The 27,409-nt window shown below is 40.3% G+C and overlaps 1 protein-coding gene across 5 annotated transcripts in view; it reads left to right on the top strand.

Annotated features, from left to right (window-relative positions):
- dis3l (DIS3 like exosome 3'-5' exoribonuclease) overlaps window positions 1-27,409 on the top strand; it is a 56,796-nt gene that overhangs the window by 28,297 nt on the left and 1,090 nt on the right. For 3 of the 5 annotated variants that reach the window (XM_072565389.1, XM_072565390.1, XM_072565391.1), the window contains exons 8-16: window positions 681-850; window positions 5,166-5,327; window positions 9,233-9,480; window positions 11,221-11,313; window positions 11,940-12,473; window positions 14,337-14,491; window positions 21,228-21,406; window positions 24,555-24,697; window positions 27,119-27,293. In XM_072565389.1, coding sequence (XP_072421490.1) covers window positions 681-850; window positions 5,166-5,327; window positions 9,233-9,480; window positions 11,221-11,313; window positions 11,940-12,473; window positions 14,337-14,491; window positions 21,228-21,406; window positions 24,555-24,697; window positions 27,119-27,293 — 1,859 coding nt within the window. Of the gene's footprint in view, window positions 1-680; window positions 851-4,471; window positions 4,591-5,165; window positions 5,328-9,232; window positions 9,481-11,220; window positions 11,314-11,939; window positions 12,474-14,336; window positions 14,492-21,227; window positions 21,407-24,554; window positions 24,698-27,118; window positions 27,294-27,409 lie in introns of those variants that run through there. The other 2 variants (XM_072565392.1, XR_011955958.1) reach the window with 2 other exon arrangements.

The raw sequence follows: 27,409 nt of genomic DNA, 5'->3' as shown, positions 1-27,409 counted from the left end.
TAAAATTGAGATTCAGTATTTATATTTTGAAGTTCTTTCCTGTATGTTGTCTATTCTGATTTGTGAGGGAAATGTTCAAAAACCAGTCCCCCGTCGTAAACATTCTTACATTTGGAACTGAAACCTGACCTCACAACAGCCCATTCTGAATAGCGTACGTTATTATTAGAAATGTATATTGCTAACCCAGGACAACAGAAGAATTTGTGCTGTGGAGTCATAGAGATATACAGCACAGAAACAGACCTTTGGGTCCAAATCATTCATAGAGACCAAATATCCTAAATAAATCCAGTCCTATTTGCCAGCATTTGGCCCATATCCCTCGATACTCTTCATATAACCATCCAAATGCCTTTTAAATGTTGTATTTGTACCAGCCTGTACCACTTCTTCTGGCAGCTCATTCCATGTACACATCACTCTCTGCATAAAAAAAATGCCCATTAAGTCCCTTTTAAATCTTTCCGTTCTGGTTTTTAGTCATTAGTAAGAAGAGAAAATGGTAGAAGTGCAAGTGCAGAATTTCCCTGACTAAGTTTTACAACTAACTACTTCATCCCCTAGCTATTTTCCGTAAGTAGTAATCCAATGTGAACAAAACAACAGTGTTAAAAGATGAAAATGTCACCTACATTTTTGCTAACAGATTCAAATTAACATTGCCTTTTCATCTATAGGTAAAGTGGTTGGAATTATTCAGAGGAACTGGCGAGATTATGTTGCATCCTTTCCACCAAAAGAAGATATACAATCTCAGGGTAAAAATGTTCGGAAGATCCTAGTGACACCTTGGGATTATAGAATTCCTAGAATAAGGATCAGCACCCAGCAAGCTGAATCCCTGCAGGTGGGAATTATAAATAAATTTGCCACTCTTGCACCCCTGGCAAAAACTTTTGATAATTGAGGTTCATGAACTTTGTGCATGTTATGGAGCATGTCTGTGAGAACAAAGAAAATTCACAGCTCAGGAACAGGCCCTTCAGCCCTCCAAGCCTGAGCCGATCCAAATCCAATGTCTAAACCTATTGCCCAATTCCTAAGCATCCGTATCCCTCTGCTCCCCACCTACTCGTGCATCTGTCCAGATGCACTTTAAATGAATCTACCGTGCCTGCCTCTACTACCTCTGCTGGCAATGCGTTCCAGACACCTACCACCCTCTGTGTAAAGTACTTTCCGCATGTATTCCCCTTAAACTTCTCACCTCTCACCTTGAACGTGTAATCTCTCATTATTGAATCCCACACCCTGGGAAAAAGCTTTTTTCTATTCACCCTGTCTATACCCTTCATGATTTTGTAGACTTCAATCAGGTCTCCCTCAATCTTTTTTCTAATGAAAACAATCCTAACCTATTCAACCTCTCTTCATAGCTAGCACCTTCCATACCGGCAACATCCTCGTAAACCTCCTCTGCACCCTCTCCAAAGCATCTACACCCTTTTGGTAATGTGGCGACCAGAATTGTACACAGTATTCTAAATGTGGCTGAACTAGTCTTGTACAATTTTAATATGACTTACCAGCTCTTATACTCAATACCCCACGCGATGAAGGCAAGCATACCATATGCTTTCTTGACCACTCTATCCACCTGTGCAGCCACCTTCAGGAGACAATGGACCTGAATTCCCAGATCTCTCTGCTCATCAACTCTTCCCTAGGCTCTTCCGTTCATAGCATAGTACGCTCTAGAATTAGACTTCCCAAAATGCATCACCTCACATTTTCCTAGGTTGAACTCCATCTGCCACTTCTCCGCCCAGCTCTCCAGTCTATCTATATTCTCCTGTATTCTTTCTATGCTTTCTGCTATTCCACCAATCTTTGTGTCATTTGCAAATTTGCTGATCAGATCAACATTGCCCTCTTCCAGATCATTTATGTATATCACAAACAACAGTGGTCCCAGCACTGATCCCTGTGGAAAACCACTGGTCACCTTTCTCCATTTTGAGAAACTCCCTTCAACTACTACTCTCTGTCTCCTGTTGCTCAATCAGTTCTTTATCCACCTAGCTAGAACACCCTGCATACAATGTGACTTTACTTTCTCCATTAGTTTACCATGGGGAACCTTCTCAAATGCCTTACTAAAGTCCATGTATATGACATCTACAGCCCTTCCTTCGTCTATCAACTTGGTCACTTCCTCAAAGAACTCTATTAAGTTGGCAAGGCATGATCTACCCTGCACAAAACCATGATGCCTATCACTGATAAACCCGTTCTTTTCCAAATATAAATAGATTTTATCCCTCAGTACCTTCTTCAGCAGCTTTCCCACCACTGACATATGAGGCTCATTGGTCTGTAGTTACCTGGAATATCCCTACTACCCTTGTGCAGAAGACAACATGAGAAACCCTCCCATCCTCCGGCACTTCACCTGTATTTAAGGATGCTACAAAGATATCTTTCAGGGCCCCAGCTATTTCCTCTCTCGTCTCCCTCTGCATCCTGGGATAGATCCCATCCAGTCCTGGGGATTTGTCCATCTTAACATCCTTTAGCCCACCCAACACATCTTCCCTCCTTATGTCAACATGATCCAGAGTAAACAAACTTCTACCTCTAACTTCAAAATTCATCCTGTCCCTCTCCTCAGTGAACACTGATGCAAAGTAATCATTGAGAATCTCACCCATTTGCTCAGGTTCAACACAGAACCTTCCTACCTTATCCTTCAATGGACCAACCCTTTCTCTAGTTATCCTCTTCCTTCTTATATATGAATCAAAGGCCTTGGGGTTTTCCTTAATTCTGCTTGCTAAAGTTATTTCATGACTCCTTTTAGCCTGCTTGATTCCTCGTTTAAGATTGGTCGTACTGTCCTGATATTCCTCCACAGCTTGTTCTGTTCTTAGTTGCCTAGACCTTATGTACATTTCCTGTTTCCTCTTGGCCAGTCTGTGCACCTAGTGATTCCCAAGAATTTCAACAAGAACATGAGAAATAGGAGCAGATGTAGACCACATTACCTATTCAGCCTGCTTTGCCATATAATATGATTATTGTTGATTTTGGGTTTCAACTCCATTTTCCTGTTCACTATATCCTTATCTTAGCAAGTTTTGAGAAGATTTGTAGCTCAGGTTGAGATTCTGGATGTAGATTTGCTAGCTGAGCTGGAAGGTATAATAGGAAATGACATCACCATTGGAAATTATGTCACCACAGGAAATGGTGTCACCAACCTAAGGAAACCCAAACATATAAATAGAAAGTAGGAAACATTAGCAGTGCTTCGTCCAGAGGCTCACGAGTTACCTAGTATGGTGATGAAACATGTGAAAATGAACCTTCCAGCTCAGCGAGCAAGCCTTACATTCGTATCCTTTATATTTCCAGAGAGACAAAAAAAATTGTCTATCCCAGCCTTAAATATATTCAACTTTAGAGAATCCACAATCCTCTGCAGAAGACAATTCCAAAGACTTACAGCTATCTGAGTAATCTCATCTCAGTCCAAAGTAGTTAGCCCTGTCTGTTAAGACTGCTGTCACATTTTAAATTCCCTGATCAGCAGAAGTGATATTTCAGTGCCTGCCTGATGAAACTCCTTCAGAATGTTGAATATTTGAGCGAGAAGCCTCTCATTCTTCTAAATTTCAGAGAATATACACCAAATTTGCTCAGCCTTTCACTGTAAGCAAAGTCAGAAGTCACAGGACTCCAGGTTATAGTCCTACATGTTTATTTGACATCATAAGCTTTCAGAGTATAGCCCCTTCTTCAGGTGAAGTATTCATTCTGAAAGCTTGTGATTTCAATTTCAACCTGTTGGACTATAACCTAGTGTTGTGTGACTTCTGACTTTGTCCACTCCACTCCAATACCGGTACCTCCACATCCTGACTTTCATTGTATAACAAGCCCCTCATCCCAGGGACAAATTAGGGAGACTTCCTATATGGTCTCAATTGCAAGTAATTTTTTTTTAATATGGAGACCGAAACTGTACACAATACTCCAGATGTGATCTCACAAAAATCTTTGTACAATTGTAACAAGATTTCTTTCTTCCTCTACTCCAGACCTCTTGCAATAAAGTCAGCTTACCATTTGTCTTCCTCATTGCTTACTGTACCTGCATATTAGTTTTCTACATAAGCATGCCCAACAATTCTCTTTGAAAAGCACTTAGAAGTTTCATAACTTTTTGAAAACAATATGATTTTATACTCTTATAAGCAAAGTAGATATATTTATACTTCATTGCATTATAATCCATCTGCCAACTTGTTGCCCACTCTCCTAACCTGTCTACATCTTCTATCGCCTCTTTGTGTTCTCCCCACAGATTACTTTACACAGATTACTACCATCAACAAAATGAAATTAATCTGTAGACTTGATGTTATTTCACAATTGTTTATCATTTTTTGGTTACTGTTCCTCGCTATATCACTCATATTTTCACATTGTTTTTGTCCATTTTCTGGTTTGCTCCCAATCCTAACAGAGCTTACTTTTCATTTCTCAATACTGATTTACAATCATACTTTTTCTACCATGGTTGGGAATGGAAACCATGGTCAGGAATCCTGGTTGAATTTTTACTCCTCACCCAAGGTTGCTAAGGTAAGTGTAATAATAGTATTTTCACTGAGTGAGCTAAGATGCGCTAACTCATTTCAAACCAGGGAATAAATTTGGGATCCTGCCTATTTGTGTCTTCATTGCCTGTGCTTTAGCCTATTACATCACATTTTTTAACAAAAATAAACCATGCTAAATCATTCATATAGAGTGGATCATTGTAACTTATTTCCATTGGACTTTTTAATTTTTCAGAATTGTCTTTTCAGATGAGGTATGTTGTAGATATTTGGCACAGTAGCATCTCTTGGATCCTTATCCTTTCAGAATCTGTTTTTGTATCAAGGAGATTGTTATTGTGTAGTTTTTTTCTTGATTTCTGTTTTATTTGTTCTCTTTCTTCTGTCCAACTCTATTCAATTGCCACCCTGCAGCTGTGGAAATGTAGAATTATATTCTGTTGGTTGAATCGACTATGTATCTGGAGTGAAGTGCACTAAAGAGAATTGCTACTCTGTCTTTTAGGCACTGTACTTGTACATATTTATCAATATTGGAGTATTGCAGTACTCAAAAAGAAGGCTTATTTTTATTTTGTTATTTTCCCAATTACACAGGATTGTCGAATTATTGTACGCATTGATTCCTGGGATTCCACTTCTCTTTATCCCAATGGACACTTTGTGAAGGTTCTTGGAAGAGCTGGTGACCTTGAGACAGAAATTGCAGCTATTCTTGTTGAAAACAATATTTCAGTTAGCCCTTTCTCTGAAGCCCAGGTTAACCTTTTTATATAATCTTATCATTTAAAGAAATGTAATTCTTTAATTGATGTTGTTAAAAGTAGAATTCATGTATACTGATTCTATACAATAGAGCTTAAATTTTAAACATAAATGACAAAACTAATTATTGGACATTCAGTAGTCCAAAGGATGGACTTTGTCACTATAACCAAGTACTGGGTTAGTGGTGCTGGAAGAGACAGCAGTTCAGGCAGCATCCAAGGAGCAGCAAGTAGCACACCTATCTTCTCATACAGCAGATATTCATTTGATAAAGTTTTGTGTGTTAGTTTGGCTCAGTGCAAGCAGACAGTGCTTCAGAAACAGAAGGATGTGGATACAATTCCTGCTTCAAATTATATGACTGCAAAATCTAGGATACTACTTTATTATTGTCCTGAGGCATTGCTGCATTGCCAAAGATGCTACCTTAAATTAATCTCAGCCTGTATATTCAGGTAGATATTTATTTAAATATGGCAGCATTTGAAAAACAACTGCAGCATTTCTGCATACTCTGTTACCAACATCAATTCCTCAACAAATACAATTGGAAATAAGTGAAGCTGTCATTTATCTTACGGCTAGTTGTAGAAATCTGCCATTGTTTGACTGCATAACAACAGTGACAACACTTCAGAGGTAATTAATTGTTTGCAAAAGTATTTTAAGATGCTTTACAAATGTGGAAGGTGCTACAATAATGCAAGTTTATTTTATCTTAGTGGGTAATTGCATGGTATAACCTGGTATTGAGTCAATACGTACCTAGGAAGGTCTCCAATTTAAACTCCAATCTATGCTGACTTAATGCCGATTTTAACAACAGAAGTGCTGGGGAAACTCTGCTGGTCCAGCAGTATCTGTGGAGTAAGAAACTTGAGTTAATGTTTCAAGTCAAATATAAGTCTTCTTTGAAATTGGACCTGGCAAGTTTCTCCGGCATTGACAGTTTTTAATCAGTTCTTGATTTATAATGGAATCAAGGGTTGCAGAGTGAAAGCAGGAGAATGGGGTTGCAAAATGTATCAGGCATGGTTGGATGGTGGAGCAGAATCTATGGGTCGAATGACCTAATTCTACTCCAGTACTTTATGGTCTTTTTGTATTAGATCTCCAGCATCTGCAGTTGAGGAACATTTAGCTTTGGCTAAAGTTGCATGTTGCTACTCGTTGGTCGTGCCCTGACATCGGTAAGGTGTGGGGAGGTAAAGGACGATATCAAGATGAAAAATAAGCATTTTGATGTAAAAATATTGTGTCTGAAGAAGATTTGAATTTAGTTATGGTATGTGAGCCTCTAGGTTCTGTGAAAAAGCAGAATTGTAAGAGTGGCTTTGAGTCCCAGAGTGTAGTTAGATCATATTCGTGTCCTAAGGAGAAATCAATCATCCACTTTGTGTATTATAAAAATGTCATGGTTAAGGACTGCCCTTTGGCTCAATGCATTTATTTTATTCCTTCTTGGGATGTAGTTGTCACTGACTGTTTATTGTCCACTCCTTGTTCCCTTGAGAAGGTGGTGGTAAATGCCTTCTTGAACTAGTACAGTTTGTTTGTTGTAGGTAGATCTATAGTGCTGTTCGAGAGGGAGTTCCAGGATTTTGACTCAGTGACCAAAGGAATGGTAATGTATTTCCAAGTCAGGATGGTGAGTAGTTTAATGGGGAACTTGCAGGTAGTGGTGTTCCCATGTATCTTCTGCCCTTGTCCTTCTAAATTGCGGTGGTCATAGGTTGGAAAATGCTACCTAAGGAGTCCTAGTGAACTTCTGCATTGCATCATGTAGATAGTGTAAACTGTTGCCGTTAAGCATCAATGGTGGAGGGAGTGAATGTTTGGATTTGTAGTGTCAATCAAGCTGTCTACGTTTTCCTAGATAGTTCACACTTCTTGAATGTTGTTGGAGTTGCAGCTTTCCAGGCAAAAGTGGAGTACTTGGTCACACTCATGTCGTGGGCCTTGTAGATGGCAAACATGCTTTGGGGAGTCAGGAAGTGATTTGTAGAATTCCTAGCCTCTGATCTTCTCTTGCAGCCACTGTGTTTATATGGCTAGTCCATTCAGTTTTTGCTCAGTTGTAACCATCAAGAAGTTGATAATGGGGTATTCAGTGATAGTAATGCCATTGTATGTCAAGAGACAGTGGTTAGATCCTGTTTTGTTGGAGGTGATTTTGCCTAGCACTTGTCTAATGTAAACGTTGCTTGCTTCCTATCAGTCCAAGTCTGGATATTGGTCAGGTCTTGCTCTATTTGAACATGGACTGCTTCAGTATGTGAGGAAGTACGAATGGTGCTGTACACTGTGCAATTATCAACAAACATCCCGTACTTATATTCATAGACACATATTGGAAAGAATGGCCCATTGAGTTTGTATGATCAAAAACAACCACCTAGCTATTCCAACCTTATTTTCTATCACTTAGCCCAAAGCCTTGATCTTCCTTGGCATTACATACTTCATAAGTGTTACAAGGGTTTCTACCACCAATGTTTAGAGAGGATTTGTAGCTCAGGTTGACTGGTTGCCGCAACATTGAGGGCTGAAGGGCCTGTACTGCGATGTTATGTCCTATGTAAGTTTACTCGCTGAGCTGAAGATTTTGTTTTGAGACATTTCATCACTATGCTAGGTAGCATCATCAGTGAGCCTGCAGTGAACCACTGGTGTTATGTCCTGCTTTCTATTTCAGTCTTGGACCAAGATATATAAATAGAAAGCAGGACATAACACCAGCGCTTCACTGGAGGCTCATTGATGATATTACCTGGCATGGTGATGAAATGTCTGAAAACAAACCTTCCAGCTCAGCAAGCAAACTTATAACCTGGATTCTACCAACCTTAAAGTCAGTGAGCTCCAGATTTTGTCCACCCACTGAGTGGAAAAAAAAATTCCTCACATCCTCTCTAAGTCGCAAATCCTTACCTTAAATCTGTGCTTCCTAGTCACTGATCCCTCCAGCAAGGAGAAAGATTCCTTCCTGTCTACCTTGTCTATGCCCCTCATATGATTATACATTTCAATCATGTTTCACATCAGGCTACTCTGCTCTAAGGTAAACAACCCCATTCTATCCAAACTCTCATAATTAAAACTCTGCAGCCCAGGCAAGTTCTGATAATTCTCCTCTGCACCGTCTCCGATGCAGTCAACTCCCTCCTTTTAATGTGCATTTCAGAACTGTACATGCTTCTCTAGCTTTGGCCTAACCAACATTTTATACAGTTCCTCTGACTTTATTCTGGAAAGAAGTCATTGATGAAATAGCTGAAGATAGCTTGTTTCACAATTCATTGAAGTGAGTTCACCAATCTTAAACACAGTGTTGGAGGAAGGCACAAAACTGGAGGACAGGCATATTCCCTCCTGCATTTCTGAGTTGCGGAGAGATAATGGAGTTAATCTTTGAATTCTTCTTTGTCCCTGGTCACTGTTCCTAAGTCAGACTGGCAGAGATCACAGATTGTTGGACTGTCGTGCATTGGGGTGGTGTTAAAGAAACTTGATTTGTATTTATTGTTCAGAATAGAGACATAGGCTTGCTAATGAGTGTATACCATGTGTGTATCTGAAAAGGAAAAATTAAACATAAAATAGTTGAACTTTTCTTTCACTGAAATGAAAATTGAAATACAGGTCTTTCTGTTATAACGGGTGTTTGGTCAGCGCAAATTGGCTATAACGTGATTGGCGAATTGTGGACAAACTTTCTACTGAGCGGGTATAGAGATTTTCTATTAGCGATCTTCGACAGTGCATTTTTCTACAGTGGTTTTCCATGGCACGATGTTGCAGAGTAACACAACTGTCGCGTTATAACAGAACAACCTATAATGTTCACTATACAGTATATGTTTTTAACTGTACAGCTTGTTTGTTCCACTCTGTAGCTGCGTGAGATGCCACTGAACACTCCCGAGAATCCTTGGAAGATCGATACGGAGGAGCAAGCCCAGAGAGTTGATTTAAGGAACACTCATCTGGTGTTCAGCATTGACCCCAAGGATTGTGAAGATGTGGACGATGCATTATCTGTTCGCAGATTAGTTAATGACAATCTAGAGCTGGGGGTTCACATTGCTGATGTCACACACTTTGTCAAATTAAATTCAAATACGGATCTGGAAGCTCGATCAAGGTAGTTTAAAATAAAAAAAAACAGTTACTGAGATTGAAACAATTAAATGGGAAATCCTAGGGGGAGTAAATTTTGTTTAAAGTACTATCTCATCAAAACTTAATTCATTTATCGTAAATGTATTTGATATTTTCATTAATTGATGGATTTTTTTTCTGAGTTGGGAATTCCCACTAATGCTATTCTGATGACTTCACCGATGGGGAGCAGCCCTGTGTATTCTTAAATGGCCCCAAAGGAAACAGTAGCATTGCAGACTGATCCGTCAGATTCCCCAGAGCTAAGACACCTGAGGGTGCTACAAATGGAAAATTAGTAAATCTACTTATTTATATACTTCTGTGGTATCTGCCAATTGCCACTGCTTCCCTGTTGTGAAGATGTGTAAATGTTATGATCTCTGGAAAGGACTGCTGAGCATCACTGGTGCAATGTTTGTGAGAAGATTTGTAACTCGGGTGCTCATTGTTGTGGTTCTGTTCGCCGAGCTGGGAATTTGTGTCGCAGATGTTTCGTCCCCTGTCTAGGTGACATCCTCAGTGCTTGGGAGCCTCCTGTGAAGCGCTTCTGTGATGTTTCCTCCGGCATTTATAGTGGTTTGTTTCTGCCACTTCCGGTTGTTAGTTCGAGCTGTCTGTTGCAGTGGTCGGTATATTGGGTTCAGGTCGATGTGCTTATTGATTGACTCTATGGATGAGCGCCATGCCTCTAGGAATTCCCTGGTTGTTCTCTGTTTGTCTTGTCCTGTAATACTAGTGTTGTCCCAGTCAAACTCATGTTGCTTGTCATCTGCTTGTGGGGCTACTAAGGATAGCTGGTCGTGTCGTTTCGTGGCTATTTGTGTTCATGGATGCGGATCATTAGCTGTCCTTCCTGTTTGTCCGATGTAGTGTTTTGTGCAGTCCTTGCATGGGATTTTGTACACTACATTGGTTTTGCTCATGTTGGGTATCGGGTCCTTCGTTCTGGTGAGTTGTTGTCTGAGAGTGGCTGTGGGTTTGTGTGCTGTTATAAGTCCTAGTTGTCAACAGAACGAGAACATGCCACAACCCAAAGGGCTAGCCACACTACCATACATCAAGAGCATTTCCGAACTGACAGCCAGACTACTGTGACCACTAGGACTCATAACAGCACACAAACCCACAGCCACTCTCAGACAACAACTCACCAGAACGAAGGACCTGATACCCAGCATGAGCAAAACCAATGTAGTGTACAAAATCCCATGCAAGGACTGCACAAAACACTACATCGGACAAACAGGAAGACAGCTAATGATCCGCATCCATGAACACCAAATAGCCACGAAACGGCACGACCTGCTATCCTTAGTAGCCCCACACGCAGATGACAAGCAACATGAGTTCGACTGGGACAACACTAGTATTACAGGACAAGACAAATAGAGAACAGCTAGGGAATTCCTAGAGGCATGGCACTCATCCACAGATTCAATCAATAAGCAGATCGACCTGGACCCAATATACCGACCACTACAGCGGACAGCTTGAACTGACAACCGGAAGCGGCAGAGACAAACCACTATAAATGCCGGAGGAAAGGTCACAGAAGCGCTTCACAGGAAGCTTCCAGGCACTGAGGATGTCACCTAGATAGGAGATGAAACGTCTGCGACACAAATTCTCAGCTCGGCGAACAAAACCACAACAATCACTGGTGCAATTTTATTTCTGTACACTTAATATTCATTTGTGAATGCCTGCCATTTTCTTCTAGGGCAACAACTTGTTACCTAGCAGATCGTCGTTATGATATGTTACCTGCTATCCTGAGTGCTGACCTGTGTTCTTTACTTGGAGGTGCTGACAGGTAAGTCTCAACTATATTAGATTTGCAAATACCAATGAAGAAAGAGGTCAATCTTTTGGATTAGAAGGATTTATAGTTCTTTTGATTCTTTTGTTCTGACAGAGAGCAGTTAACTGTTCCAGCCACGGTAAAGGAGCAGTGTAACTGCTAGAAGATTGGATGAAGAGGCAAGGGGTGGGAGAGAGAGTTTACATGGTAAAGTTTTATGCTTTGCCCAATCAGGAAACTGTCAGGTTTCTAATTGACACATCTATTGAACAATTCTTTTGCAATGACAAACTCTAATGAAGAAAAGATCTAATATTTGCCTGTCACATTATGGAGTTGATCTTCCATTGGTTCATCTTGCATTTTATATCTAGATAGTGTCTCTTCTGATTAACAACTAATGTTCCCAGGGTTTGTTTAACACAAATGTGTGTAATAAAATAATTATGATAGCCAATACTGAAAAAATTATGAGAATTTGACCTAAAGATCGGGGAAAACGTATTTCTGTGCAAAATGATTGTTTTTAAAAATTAGCCATGATACTAATTTATTTTGAACTCAATTATTTGTATATAGTTTGCTGTGATATCAATTTAAAATTAAAGCTAGTTTTCTGTATTTATTTTGTTTTTAAGGTATGCAGTCAGTGTGTTGTGGGAATTGGACAAAACTAACTATGAGGTCCTTAAAGTGTGGTTTGGACGAACCATTATAAAGTCTGCATACAAGATGTACTATGAAGCTGCCCAAGCCTTGTTAGATGGGGATCTCCATATTATGGATGATATCCCTGAACTCAAAGGACGTGAAGAGAAAGACAAACATAGAATATTAAATGATCTGATATGGGCTATAGAGAAGCTGACTGAAATAGCTCGCCACATTCGAGCAAAACGTGCACTTGGCGGTGCACTGGAGCTGGAGGGCATTGAATTACGAGTACAGTTAGATGAAAAGAAGAATATTAGTGACCTGGTCCCGAAGCAGCCACTGGAAGTGCACGAGACTGTAGCAGAGTGTATGATTCTGGCCAACCACTGGGTGGCAAAGAAGATAACTGAGAAATTACCTCACCAAGCCTTGCTGCGTTGTCATCCTCCACCACAGCAGGAATTCTTCGCTCAGCTGATTGATTGTGCAAAAGCAAAGGGATTCAAAATAGATACACGGTAATACATAGATTAAAGTTGCCAATGAGTAGATTTTCGTGACTATATTTTGAGAAATTTAAGACAAGTACAAAGGCCCAGTTAGGACACCTTCAATGTTGTAAAAGTAGGAAAGTAGACTCGGTAAATTAGAAATGATTAATTCGATGAAGGCAACCTTGAATTTTTAATTTATTGGATTATGGTTGTAAGTTTGCTCGCTGAGCTGGTTCTTCGACATTTTGTCACCATGCTAGGTAACATCATCAGTGAGCCTCCATTGAAGCGCTGTTGCTCTGTCCCACTTGCTGTTCATATGTCTTTTTCTGTTGTGGTGGGTGATACCACTTCTCTTTCTGAGAGGTTGGTAAATGGGGTCCAAATCGATGTGTTTGTTGATGGAGTTCTGGTTTGAATGCCAGGCCTCTAGAAATTCCCATGTACATCTTTGTTTAGCCTGCATTGTCCCAGTCGAATTGGTGTCCCTCTTCGGCTGCGTGTAAGGTTGCGTGGCTGCGTGGTCCTGTATCCTGGTGGCTAGTTTCCTGCCCGTCTATTTGATGTAATGTTTGTTGCAGTCCTTGCAGGGTATTTTGTACATGACGTTCATTCTGCTGGTTGTTGGTACAGCATCCTTTTTAGATTCATCAATAGCTGTTTCAGTGTGTTGGTAGCTTTGTGGACTACCATGATGCCAAGTCAGGTCATCATCTCTGAGATGTCTTTAATGTATGGGAGTGTGGCTAGAGCCTCTGGGCATATTGTGTTTTCTTGTTTAGATTGTTGTTTAAGAATTGGTGGTTTGTACTTATTATTCTTGAATACTTTGTAGAGGTGTTCTTTTTAGATTAGATTCCCTACAGTGTGGAAACAGGCCCTTTGGCCCAACAAGTCCACACCGACCCTCCAAAGAGCAACCCACCCAGACCCATTCCCCTACATTTACCCCTCCACCTAACACTACGGGCAATTTAGCGTGGCCAATTCACCTGACCTGCACATCTTTAGACTGTGGGAGGAAACCGGAGCACCCGGAGGAAACCCACGCAGGCATGGGGAGAATGTGCAAACTCCACACAGACAGTTGCCTGAGACGGGAATTGAACCCGGGTCTCTGGCGCTGTGAGGCAGCAGTGCTAACCACTGTGCCACCGTGCCTCTCATAGTCGCTGGGTGCTGTGGTTGTTGTGGCTCGTTTAAGTAATGCAGCTCTTGTTTGTGGGTGTTGGGATGGTTGCTCCTTTAGTTGAGTATCTAATCAGTGTGTGTTGCTTTCCTGTACACACTCGCCTGCAACTCTCCATTGGCTGTTCATTCTACTAGGAAGGGAAGTCTGTTATTGTTCTCTTCCTCTCTGGTGAACTTTATACTGGTACGGATGTTGTTTATGTGTTTGTGGGTTTCTTCTAATATGCTACGTTTCGTGATGACGAAGGTGTCATCCACATAGCGCACTCAAAGCTTGGGCTGGATCATGGGGAGGGCTGTTTTTTCTAACCTCTGCATAACTGCTTCTGCCAGGGATCCTGATATTGGTGATCCATGGGTGTCCCATTGATTTGTTTGTCAGTCTTGTCGTTGAAGGTTCACCTTCAAGACCAAGACACACAAATAGCAAGTGGGACAGAACACCAACGCTTCAATGGAGACTCACTGATGATGTTACCTAGCATGTTGACGAAACATCTGAGAACAAATCCTCCAGCTCAGTAAGCAAACTTACAACCTTGTTTTGGAGTATTTGGGTTTGGAGGGGGATGCAATATAAGGAATTCCACAGTTTTGTTGTGTATAAAATTAAGCTGGAGCAAGAAATTTTGTGATCTCTCAGGCACAGACAAATGTACATATATTATTTAAAATGTTTATATTGACCACTTTTAGCTCCAACAAGGCTTTGGCAGATTCTCTGGATATGGCAGAAGATCCAGATGATCCTCAGGTGAATAAGCTGTTACGATCCATGGCCACACAGGCAATGTCCAATGCTGTTTATTTTTCTACTGGCTCCTGCTCAGAGGATGAATATTATCATTATGGTATGTGAAATTATGTTTATCCATTTTAATATTTGTACATTGTAACATACTGATCAAGATAAAAGGGAGTACCTGGCTGAGGAGTACAAATTTTTGAGAAACAGAGATCAGAGGAAACTTTTTTTCCCTTCTATAGAGAGGTCAGTAACCAAGGGTGTGGTTTTGAGGTAAGGAACAGAAGATCAGAGGGTATTTGAGGACTTTTTTTCCACCCAGAGAATGATGCATGTCTGGAACTCACTGCCTGTAAGGGTGGTAGAGGCAGGTGCCTCGGGATCTTTAAATATTGAGATGTGCGCTTGAAACACTACAATATTCAACACTATGGGCCAAATGATGGAAAATGGGATTAGAATAAATAATCACTTGACGACCAGTGCAGACACAGTATGCTGAAGGGCCCCCTTCTGTGCTGTAAATACTCTATGACTCTATAGAAGAATCTATATAGCTTACAGCACCTTCTACATTGTGGGCTTAATATTATCAATGCAAGTACCTTTTGTGGGGTTTCAACCAATTCGAACCAGTGAGCACATGGCAGCAGCAGGTGAGTGGCTTGATTTTTAAATACAGAATCTCTTTAACTCTGTACTCTGTTATCCTGAATGTAAGCTGTACAAGTGTGATAGATCAATATCTCAAGTTTTATTAATTCGGGGATCATTATCCCTGAGTGCATTTGTTTTCCTTCCTGCAATTCCTTCAAAAAAGCAGTTCGTATAAGAAAGGAACGTTGTGTACCCTATCTCATGATGTCAAGCATATGGTTTTTTTTTTAAATCAGCATCATAAATATGCTTTCATGATGGAGTCATTACCAAGCAGAGAATTCACCTTTATAGTTCTGATACAACTTGTAGACAAGGAGTGGCTGGGTCTGCTTCCTAAATAACACTTCCTTGTGCCCAGATGTGGCAACCCTGATGAGTCACTGTTCCCCGGACTAGAATATTTAGCAGTGAAATCCATCCAAACCACCTGCCACGTGAGTTCACCTCCACAATTCAGACAGCAGTCTACCACCCACCGCATGCAGAAGTGAAGAGCGCACTTAGTGAAGTATACAACACTAGAAATTTTCTTTGGGAAATACCTCGAAGCCTTGTTCATCATAGCCAGTGACTTCAACCAGGCCAACCTCAAGGATGTGCTACCAAAATTTCATCAGCATGTCTCCTGAACCCCAGAGGTCCAAACATCCTGCTACTGCAAAAAATACAGAGGTATGGCATTGAGGGTGAATTGGAGGTTTGGATTAGGAATTGGCTGGCTGGAAGAAGACAGAGGGTAGTAGTTGATGGTAAAGGTTAATCTTGGAGTGCAGTTACTAGTGGTGTTCCACAAGGATCTGTTTTGGGACCATTGCTGTTTGTCATTTTTATAAATGACCTGGAGGAGGGGCTAGAAGGTTGGGTGAACAAGTTTGCGGATGATACGAAAGTCGGTGGAGTTGTTGACAGTGAGGAAGGATGTGGCAGGTTACAGCGGGTTATAGATAAGCTGCAGAGCTGGGCAGAAAGGTGGCAAATGGAGTTCAATGTGGGTAAGTGTGAGGTGATTCACTTTGGTATGAGTAACAAAAAGATGGGGTACTGGGCTAATGGTCGGACACTTGGTAGTGTGGATGAGCAGAGGGATCTTGGTGTCCATGTACACAGATCTCTGAAAGTTGCCACCCAGGTAAATAGTGCGGTGATGAAGGCATATGGCGTACTGGCTTTTATTGGTAGAGGAATTGAGTTCCGGAGTCCTGAGGTCATTGTTGCAGTTGTATAAGACTCTGGTGCGGCCGCATCTGGAGTATTGTGTGCAGTTTTGGTCGCCATACTATAGGAAGGATGTGTAGGCACTGGAACGGGTGCAGAGGAGGTTTACCAGGATGGAGAAAGCCTGGTATGGTAGGAAGATCGTATGAGGAAAGGCTGAGGCACTTGGGGCTGTTTTCATTGGAGAAAAGAAGGTTTAGGGGTGACTTGATAGAGGTGTACAAGATGATTAGGGGTTTAGATAGGGTTGACCATGAGAACCTTTTTTCACATATGGAGTCAGCTATTACAAGGGGGCATAGCTTTAAATTAAGGGGTGGTAGGTACCGGACAGATGTTAGGGGTAGATTCTTTACTCAGCGAGTCGTAAGTTCATGGAATGCCCTGCCAGTAGCAGTGGTTGACTCTCCCTCTTTATGGGCATTTAAACGGGCATTGGATAGGCATATGGAGGTTATTGGGCTAGTGTAGGTTAGGTGGGCTTGGATCGGCGCAACATCGAGGGCCAAAGGGCCTGTACTGCGCTGTATTCTTCTATGTTCTATAACACTGAGTATAAATGGTATGAGATTATTTTTTAACAAATATTAATCATCACTATTTCTTGAGAGCTTCATTTTGTAAGATGCTTTCTCCATCTCTTCCCTATGACTCCCACATTTGAACAATCGGTAATTTCAGTTACAGCAGAAGCTGGGAGACTTTTAAAACCTATAAACCGTTAAATAGTACTTTGTTCAAAAAAAATTGCATTTTTTTGTCCAATTTGGGTAAGACATTTTTTTTTCTGAAATGTCCGTGTTATGTATTTGGTTATTCTGACCTTGAATAAATACATTGGAAATAGAATAAATATTTGCTTCCCTCCCCAAGAAAGTCATTGCTGCATTCAATCCATTAAGCCTCACTACTATGCAGTGATCAGACTGCATTAGTCAGTGCCTGTGTCAACACTGCATTGCAGGTGTCTAGTAAGTTATTTTACAGGATTTCTATGCTGAACTGTGAGGTATTATAATGATTTTGTAGATTCGGTAATGTGTTTTCTCAGAATATGTGCCAAATGAAAATAAGCTTAACATTTAAAAAGCCACTTCTAAATACAAAGGTTTTTGATATGAACATTTATAAATAGAGCATTTTCTGTAAAATTATAATGTTTCAATTATAACATCAGCAGGTATTTACATGGCATTGTTAACATTGTAAAATGTCCAAAGAACATCATAGGAACATTATTTTTTTTAAAATGACTCTGAGCCACATAAAAAATAATTCAATCAAGTGGCCAAAAGGTTGGAGTCAAACTTAGGATTTAAGGACCACCTTAAAGTAGGAGAGGATAGATTTGTTAAGGAAATTCCAGAACTAAATGTCTGGGAATGGCTCCCAGAGATGGAGCAATGGAAATTGAGGTTATGCACACATGAAGAATTGTTAAGTTGTAGGGCTGGAAGAGGTTATAGAGATCAGGAAGAATGACTCCATGGAGGAACTTGAAACAAGCATGACAGCTTGAAATTCAAGGTGTTACTGAACCTGGAGCCCGTGTTGGTCAACAAGCTTGGTATTAATTCTGCTGTAATTTCGTGTTTGAAATTTTTCTGATGATTCACTTAGCAGGGGTGGAAATTTAAAGTTTTCATTCCCTATTTCCAATGCTGGAAACAAGTTAAATTGTTGGAAAGGCATGTCCTAAGGTTATTAACTAGAGGAATGGGTTATGCAGTTTCTGCATATTTAAAGCGCCTGTGTATTTTATCAAAGCAAGCAGCAGCAAATGGACTCTTGAATCTACCATCATTTCCTGTTGAGGGGTGTGATCATCAAGTGAAACTTTAGGAAGTCTGATAGTCAACATTTCAAAACTAGGCAATCTCGTTTATCAAAGCAATTGATGCCATAGGTTAATAAAGCTTCTTCAATCAGTAAAACTCTGAGCTAAGCAAGTAAAGGTGTTTTTAACAATTGGTACCTTGCTGCTGAGACTTCTGACCCCGATTGGCATCCTCTAGCTGCCATCCAGGTGAGGTGCAAGGGATATGGAGATAATGCAGGAAAGTAGCATTGAAGAGCTGATCAGTCATGATCGAGAATGGCACAACTGGCTCAGTGGACTGAATGACCTAATCCTATTCTTATGTAAAGTGACCCATGAGGGCTCAATGCCCTTGATTAATCTGCTAATGCCCAAGGACTCTCAAAGTTGTTTTACAGTTGTCACTTGGAATCCTTTCAGCAGTCCAAAAGCGAGAACAGACGATTTGAAAAAAGATCTTTGAAGTGATAAACAAATACAGAAATCGCTTGAAAAGCTCAGCAGGTCTGATAGCATCTTTGAAGAGAAATCTTTGAAGTGATAGATTGCTGGAATCCACGGTGGTACCTTGTTGAAGTATTTTGCACTGTATATCTTTCACTGTACTCTTTCTAGCACCTTCACTGCACCATTTTAATGAAGAAATGTTTTTAATCTGAGCTGGTCTGGTTGATGATGATCTATTTCTATGAAATAACATCACGATTGCAGGCACTGAGAGATCATTTTACTACCATTGTGGAGGCAGCTTTTGCTCACAACATATGCATGTATGTCAATTTGGTTTAAGTGCTGTCCTTCTGATGTTGACAAGGCCTTCAGAGGAAATGTTAAACTGAAGGCACTTCTCCATAGAGGCAAACAAAAAAATTACCGATAAGAGGCTGGAAATGACTGGTCCATGTTCTTAAAATGATATAAAAGCAAAATATATGGATGTGCCAAAAATGTGAAATAAAATGCAAGTGCTAAAGGCCTCAGCGGGTCTGGCAGCATTGGTGGAAAGCAAACAAAAGTTAGAGTCCAGTGACCCTTCCTCAGAACTCATTTTTGTTACTAATTTATAATGTCAGAGAGCAGGGCCTGGTACATCAAAAAACAAGCATAAAATATTAATTAACCAACTTGTTATGGAACAAAAGGCAAACAGGTGATAACATTTGTAGCATAGAACCAGATTAGGTGTCAAAGGAAGAATAAAGGAAATCAGGGTTTGAAAGCAAAAACATAAAAGTAAGATGGAAACTGACATTTGCAAAAAAAATCAAGATAAAGTTATTCAAATCAGTGTTGAGTTCAGAAGGTTGTAAAGTTTGTAAACAGAAGATGATCTGCTGTTCCTCCAGATTACAATAGGCTTAATTGGAATATTGCAACAGGCCAATGATAGAAATATCAGCATGAGAGCAAGATGGTGAATTAGAATGGCAAGCAAATGAAAGATTGCTTGGAATGGTAGATGGTGTTGATAATATCTTCATGGGTAATATTCTGGTGGGCATGTGTAAGATTAATGGAATTAAACTGGAAGATTAAAGTACCTCACCTGCCATCAAAATGTACTTAAATATGGTTGGGGTTAAAGTGTGATGTTGTGATTTCTTTGTGTAATTTTACGCAAACTCTTTCATCTCTTCCTTCAGACTTACTGGTACTCTCTGACCTCTGCTGGAAAATAGCATGTGTGAACAGTGCAGGGAACTTTGCTGCAATGACCCATATGGCGCAAAAGGCTATGACACAGAATCATGCATTAAAAATAACCACTTGGATAAGGCATTAGGCAGTTCCCATGGAATCACAGAGTCATAGAGCTGTACAGCATGGCAACTGACCCTTCAGTCCAACTTGTCCATGCCAATCAGATATCCTAAATTAATCTAGTTTCGTTTGCCAGCATATGGCCCATATCCTTCTAAACCCTTCCTTTTCATGTACCCATCCAGTGTCTTTTAAATGTTGCAATTGTACCAGCCTCCACTTCCTCTAGCAGTTCATTTCATACACACATCACCCTGTGCGTGAAAAAGTTGCTTACCCAGAGAGGAGTGAGTTCCATGTGAAAAACCAGAGGCAAGGTAACACTTCTTTAAAACGCTCCATATGAAATGCAGAGAATTGTTCTACTTTATTATCAAATACCTAATGTTTTTAGGATATGGACACCTTTGTGTGCAATTAATTTACAAATGTTAATTCGAGTGAAACTGCAGGCAAGAAAAGCTCTTTTCCTGTTACATGCTGAGCCTAGCACATTGGATTGATTTTAATTTGTTTAAATCTGCACCTTTTACATTCTCTTGCAAAAGCAGTTGCTAGGTTTTCATGGAAACTAGTTACTATGGTTACTAAGTTGTCATTTTACTTTTGATAGCCAAGTATTATGCATGCAAAGATCCAGTGCTTTTAGATGATGGAGCTTAGAATTTTGAGCTTTTCTGTTAAACAGAAGATGATAGATTCCAGGTTTACTAAAATAGGCAACACCACTTTTTAAAAAAAATCAAAGCCTCAGGCGTGTTTAAATGAGGGCAAATAATGCACATAGGATTGAATTATCTTGGCTTTGAAGGGCAGATTACCAGAGTTGCCAAAGTTCCAGGCTTCTAGTTGGTCATCTCAAACTAATATGAATTCTTCTAAGTCTCCTTCCAGCAGTCTTCTTGATTGAGCCCGCAAGTTGTTGCCAAAGAATGGATTATTTGTGCTCTGTAAGTGTAAAACCTAGGATCTGGATTGAGGCTGAATTAGTTTCACAGAGCCTTTGCAGCCGCCAAATGGTTAACCTTCAGCTTTCAGTTTGATTTGAACTTTAATCTGGTAAATTAAAAGACAGATCCACACTGAGTAAATCAAAGGCAAAGTGCATAAAGGCCAGTGTGCATTGATTGCATTCTTTGTTCTAGTATAATGCATGTTTTAATACGAGTGAGCCAGTTAATATTATTTTTTAATAATATAGTTTTCAATGGGAACATGGTTCTGTTGAGGTAAATCCAGGGTTAGAAATTAATAAAAGTATGATTCATTTTATCAGTGGAGCCTGTAATACAAGTTGGATGTCAAATATCATCAACAATTTGGATGACCTTGGAAGGCAAGAGATGGAAATAGTGTTGGAAGCTGTCCCTACTTTTTCTTATCACAGGGCTTGCTCTGGAAAAATATACTCACTTCACTTCTCCAATCAGAAGATATGCAGACATAGTGGTGCATAGACTACTAATGGCAGCTATAATGAAAGATGAGAAATTGGAACCAGAAGATTCATTACTCAGCAACAAAGACTTAGCAGAATTATGTCAGCACATCAACAACAAAAACAGGGTGAGTAAACAAATTCAATAGGACATTTTTGTATTCCTTTTTTAAAGCATAGACTAATTTCACACGTATCATCCTAGTCACATTAGGGAGGGACATGAGGGTAGTGCAGAAGATGTAGTCTACGTACGTTTTGGTAAGTCTTTTGGCAAAGTCTTGCATCTGGTCAAGAAGGTAAGAGCCCATCGGATTCAGAGCAATTTGACAAATTGGTTTCAAAATTAGCTGAGTGGTTGGAGGTAAAATGTCATGATCAAAGGTTGTTTTCGTGACTGGAAGCCTGTGTTCTGAGGGGTACTGCATGGTTCAGTGCTGGATCACTTGCTGTTGTGTGCATTACTGATCTAGACATGAATATAAGAGGTTTCATTCATAAGTTTGCAGATGACAAGAAAATCAGTGGTATGGGAAATTCCTAAGGAGGAAAACCTTAGGCTACAGGATGATAGAAGGTTAGTAAGATGGGCAAGGCAAATGGAATTTAACCGTGTAAAGTGTGAGGTGATGCATTTTGGAAGGTATATCAAGTTAAAGGAGTACACAATGAATGATAGGACCATAGAAAATTCAGAGGATGAGGGAGACCTTTTGTTGCATGTCCACAGATTCTTGAAGGCACCAGAAAAGGTGAATAAAGTGATTCAGAAGACCTATAGGGGCGACTGGTGATTAGTTGCAAATAATTATGACTGCATAGACTGGAATAGGTTTTTCCATTTATTAGAGGAATCATTAACGGTGGTGGTGGGGGGAGGGGGGTGCACTTTAAAGTTTGCAGGAACATAGAAAAATACAACACTGGAACAGGCCCTTGGGGCCAAGATGGAAGGAAATTTAGAGCGACACGGTGTCTGTGGTTAGCACTGCTGCCTCACAGCACCAGGGACGCGGGTTTGATTCCAACCTCAAGCAACCGACTGTATAGGTTTCCAACGGGTGCTCCAGTTTCCTCCCACAGTCCAAAGATGTGTAAATTTGAGCAATTTAGAATGGCCAATCCACCTTAGTGTTCAGAGATGTATAGGTTAGGTGCATTAGCCATGGGAAATGCAGGGTTACAGGGATCAGGTAGGGGGTGGATCTGGATGGGATGCATTTCGGAGGGTTGATGTGGACATGTTGGGCCAAATGGCCTGTTTCCACACTGTGGGGTTTCTGTGAAGTAATATTTTTCTTGATTCAGTGGGTGTTGAGTATCTGAAGCTCACTACCTGAAATGGTGGTAGAGATGGTAACACTCAATTTGATAAGACTTTTAATAAGTATCTAGATAATTACTTGTGGCAGCTGAAAATGTGTTGCTGGAAAAGCACAGCAGGTCAGGCAGCATCCAAGGAACAGGAGAATCGACGTTTCGGGCATGAGTCCTTCTTCAGGAAGAAGGGCTCATGCCCGAAATGTCGATTCTCCTGCTCCTTGGATGCTGCCTGACCTGCTGTGCTTTTCCAGCAACACATTTTCAGCTCTGATCTCCAGCATCTGCAGTCCTCACTTTTTCCTCAATTACTTGTGGCACCATAGCATACAAGGTTATAGGCCACATAATGGAAAGTGGGACTAGAGTAGATGAGTGCTTGATGACTAATGCTGATACGACGGACCAAAGGGGCATCTTTTCATGCTGTAAAACTGTCATTCTAATTTGCAGATTGCAAACATGGATCAGAAATGTTAAACAACTTTTCAGTTACGTTCCTCTAAAGAGTACTTTAGGATAGCTCTCACTGTCCTCCATGACCTACATTTAAATGCAGCCAGATTAATAGTGCCATTGAACAAAGAAATTGCTAAAATGTTTACTCAGGCTACAAGGATGACTAGTTTAGGAAATTGAGATATTTTGCTCACCTAATGCAGCTGAGAGGTTGGGATTGAAGCATACTTGAGATTCAGTGGAAATTGCACCTAATTGTACACAACCTGACTTGGGAAAGGGAAAATTGTGCAGTACCTGACTTCAGTTCAAAACACAAAACAACTTCCACTTTTTGAACAGCAGAATATAAAAGGATTCAATAATCAGCATGTATATCAAGTTTTGTTGGGAAAGTTATATTGTCTTCAGCAAGTAACTAACAATATAACAGTGTATGTTGTGCTCCCTAGCAAGTTAAATCAATGAGAACACTGATAGAATGTATTGAGCTGAATTCCTCAGAAGAGAGGGAAACCTACCTCTTGCATGCCAACCAGCATTTCACTTGAGTCCAGATTATAGTTTGTTTGGTTCATTCAGGAAAAGGGACCAGAAGAGAAAACAGCTTAAAAACATAGAAAACGTTGTTTAGTTCTCACTAATTTGAGCGCTATGAATATCTTATCTCAACCCTTTTAATAAAAGATTCTGCTGGAAATCATTAGTAACTCTCCAGTAACTGATGTCTGTTGTATTACTGAATTACTCTGTAAAATAGAGCTTTGCATTTAGCTTTCTTTAAAAAAAGGATTCAGTGAGTGGAAGGTAACAAAGTCCTATAATGCTTGGTACAAAACCCATTTTTTTTCTATGTGAACCAGTCACCAATTGTTTGGCAGGCAGAGGCCATTCAGCAGGACCTCAAGAGTTCTCACCTGGAGTAATAAAATTAACTTTATATTAGATTAGATTCTCTACAGTGTGGAAACAGGCCCTTCAGCCCAACAAGTCCACACCAATTCCCCTGAGGAGCAACCCACGCAGACCCATTACCCTACATTCACCCCTGACACTACGGGCAATTTAGCATGGCCAATTCACCTAACCTGCACATCTTTGGACAATGGGAGGAAACCGGAGCACCCAGAGGAAACCCATGCAGACACAGGGAGAACATGCAAACTCCACACAGACAGTTGCCCAAGGTGGGAATTGAACCTGGGTCCCTGGCACTGTGAGGCAGCAGTGCTAACCACTAAGCTACCATGCCGCCCTGGCTAATTTCTCTCCTCCCCTGCAAGAGATGTCGATAGCACTTATTGTCAACTGACTATTTTTGTAGCTGTACCAGGTTTTTTTTTGGAGCGGACTTCCATGTGAGTAATGTCTCAATTGGAAATTTGAGATCCAAGGGTCCATAGGAATAGAGTAATGATTCACCTGCAGTAAAGTTTGAAAATTAGAGAGTTGAATGCAATGGCCTAATTAAGCCTGTTCTTTTCCATTGTTTTCTAGGCTGCACAATATGTGCAGAAACAATCTATTGAATTATTTCAGTGCATGTACTTTAAGGATAAAGACCCTTCAGATGAACGTTGTATAGCAGATGGCATCATATACTCAATTCGGGCAAATGGTGTGTTGGTTTTTGTACCAAGGTAATTCCTGAAATGTTCAATACCATTTAAAAACTAATCTGATAAATTGTAGCATTTGCAATTTCTAAAATATTCATGAATCAAAAGTAGCTAGAATGAATACCTTAAACCAGAGTTTGCTCATTGATCTTTATACTGTGTCCTGATTTGTTCATGTCATTGTAATATGTGGAAAAAGCCTGGTTCTGATTTAGTGTCACATGAATAGTCAGGGCTACAGTAAAAAAAAGTCTTATGTTGCATTGCATCCTTCACATTCTCACTGTGAACCAAAGTACTTCACAGCCAATGAATTATTTTTGAAATTTAGTTGCTCTTGTTCTGTGGATAACTGCAATATCTAGTTTGCACAGCAAGGCAGAACAAAGATAACCATATTCTAGTCTGCTAATTGATCAATAACTGTTGGCCTGGATAACAGAGTTCCCTTGCTCTTTGAAAAGTATCATGGGTTCTTCTAATTTACCAGAAAAGTAAATGGAATCCTGGTTTAATGTTGTATCTGACAATCCCTGAACCATAAGAAATAGGAGAAAGTGAGGACTGCAGATGCTGGAGATCAGAGCTGAAAATGTGTTGCTGGAAAATCGCAGCAGGTCAGGCAGCATCCAAGGAGCAGGAGAATCGACGTTTCGGGCATGAGCCCTTCTTCAGGAATTGTGCACACCATAAGAAATAGGGCCAAGAGTAGGCCGATTGCTTTCCTGTTCGTTAAGATCATGGTGAATCTGTTTGTGTCCTTAACTCCACTTATGAATGCCTGCTCAATCAACATCTAACTCAACCTTGACTATATTAATTGACTCAATCTCCACTGCTCTTTGTGGAAGAGAATTTCAAAGGCTAATGACCCACGTGGCAAACCCTTATTTTTAAACCGTGCACCCTAGTTTAGTAAGATATCTGACTGGAGGAAATTATTCTAGCATCTACTTTGAGACTCACCCCTTCCCCTGAATCCTCTCTTCCTGTAGGTCATCTCAATCATTCCTCATTGACAATTGCTTCACTCCAGGAAGCAAACCTTTGGAACTCTGAGTGCCAGTACATCCCTCAAGAAAGGAGATCAAAACTGTTCATAGTACTCTTAGTGAATCTCACCAGTGCCTTATACAGCAGTAGCAAAACGTCTCTATTCTTGTATTCCCACCTTACAGTATACTCCAACATCCCATTGACCTTGTAATTACTTAAATGTGTGCTCATTTTTGTTATTCATACACAAAAACACCCAGATTCCTGAACATTGCAGCATTCTGAAGTTTCTTTTCATTTAAATAATGCAGTGAAGCAGAAATATAATTATATTGTATTCAACATCATTCAAATCCTGTAGTTAACCTGAAACTACAAATTCCTGTCTCAGAGGCAAGCTGGAAAAGTAATGAGGGATTCATTTCAGCAACGTGTAAGTTTCCGCTTGGGCCATGCACACGAGGACTTGAAAATTATGATGGGCATGTGAGATTGTGTTAAATGCCCAAGCACTTAACTGCCTAGGTATCACAAAAAAAAAGGTATGCTTGTCAGGATGGACATATAATAGTTGGGAAAAAAAGTTGTTAAAAGTTTGTGAGAAGATTTGTAGCTCGGGTGCTCGTTGTTGTGGTTCTGTTCGCCGAGCTGGGAATTTGTGTTGCAGATGTTTCGTCCCCTGTCTAGGTGACATCCTCAGTGCTTGGGACCCTCCTGTGAAGCGCTTCTGTGATGTTTCCTCCGGCATTTATAGTGGTTTGTCTCTGTCCACTGCAGTGGACAGCTGGAACTGACAACCGAAAGCGGCAGAGACAAACCACTACAAATGCTAGAGGAAACATCACAGAAGCGCTTCACAGGGGGCTCCCAAGCACTGAGGATGTCACCTAGACAGGGGACGAAACATCTGCAACACAAAGTCCCAGCTCGGCGAACAGAACCACAACAAAAACGTTGTTAGTTGTGCATCAGTTAGTAGCAGTCTCACTTACCACTCCCACAAAATTTAGCTTGACGTACTAGATCAGTAAGAGGTTACTGTTGCACAGTGAGAAGTATTGTCCCGGGAGTCACAACTATAAAGTACTTTGGGATATCTTGAACAACTTTGTGAAAGGCAGTAAATGAATGCAAATCTGTTTCTTCTCCTATAACTTCCCCATTAAACTGATTGCATTCGTTTTTGACAGAGAGAGAAAGTGATGACCTTCATTGAAGCAATGACTTGATTTTTGTAATTTAGTTAATGGACAAATATAATGCATTAAAACTGAAGTTTTCCTTCTGTACACTGAGTCATAGAATGGTACAATATCTTCAGAGTTCATTTCTTGTCCTTTGAAAGCTAACAGTTTTGCTGTACTGTATATTTAAAATCAGCTTCTATTTTTTTTTCTACACATAATTAATTGGTAAAAATAAATTGAGATGTACTGTGTAAACCAGGTATGGCATAAAAGCTCCAGCATTCCTGAAGAATAAAGAGGGTCTTGTGATCTCAGCAAAGTCTGATGGGTCATGTGTCTGGAAACCGGGCTGCCTTAAACGCCTTAGGGACAAAATTATTTCTACTACAGTGGATGGAGGATCAGTTACTTTCTCTCTGTTTGATCACATCACTGTAAGTATACACTTCATAATTTCTATCAAAGTGAAATAATATTGAACAGAATCTGAACTAAAAAAGGAAACATCAGATGAAGACAAGTTTAGAAAAAGAAATAATAAAAGAAAAAA

Source organism: Chiloscyllium punctatum, chromosome 48 (genome assembly GCF_047496795.1).
Source record: "Chiloscyllium punctatum isolate Juve2018m chromosome 48, sChiPun1.3, whole genome shotgun sequence".
Lineage (NCBI taxonomy): Eukaryota > Metazoa > Chordata > Chondrichthyes > Orectolobiformes > Hemiscylliidae > Chiloscyllium > Chiloscyllium punctatum.
The sequence above is the reverse complement of the archived record's forward strand: the minus strand, read 5'-3'. Positions and strand labels throughout refer to the sequence as shown.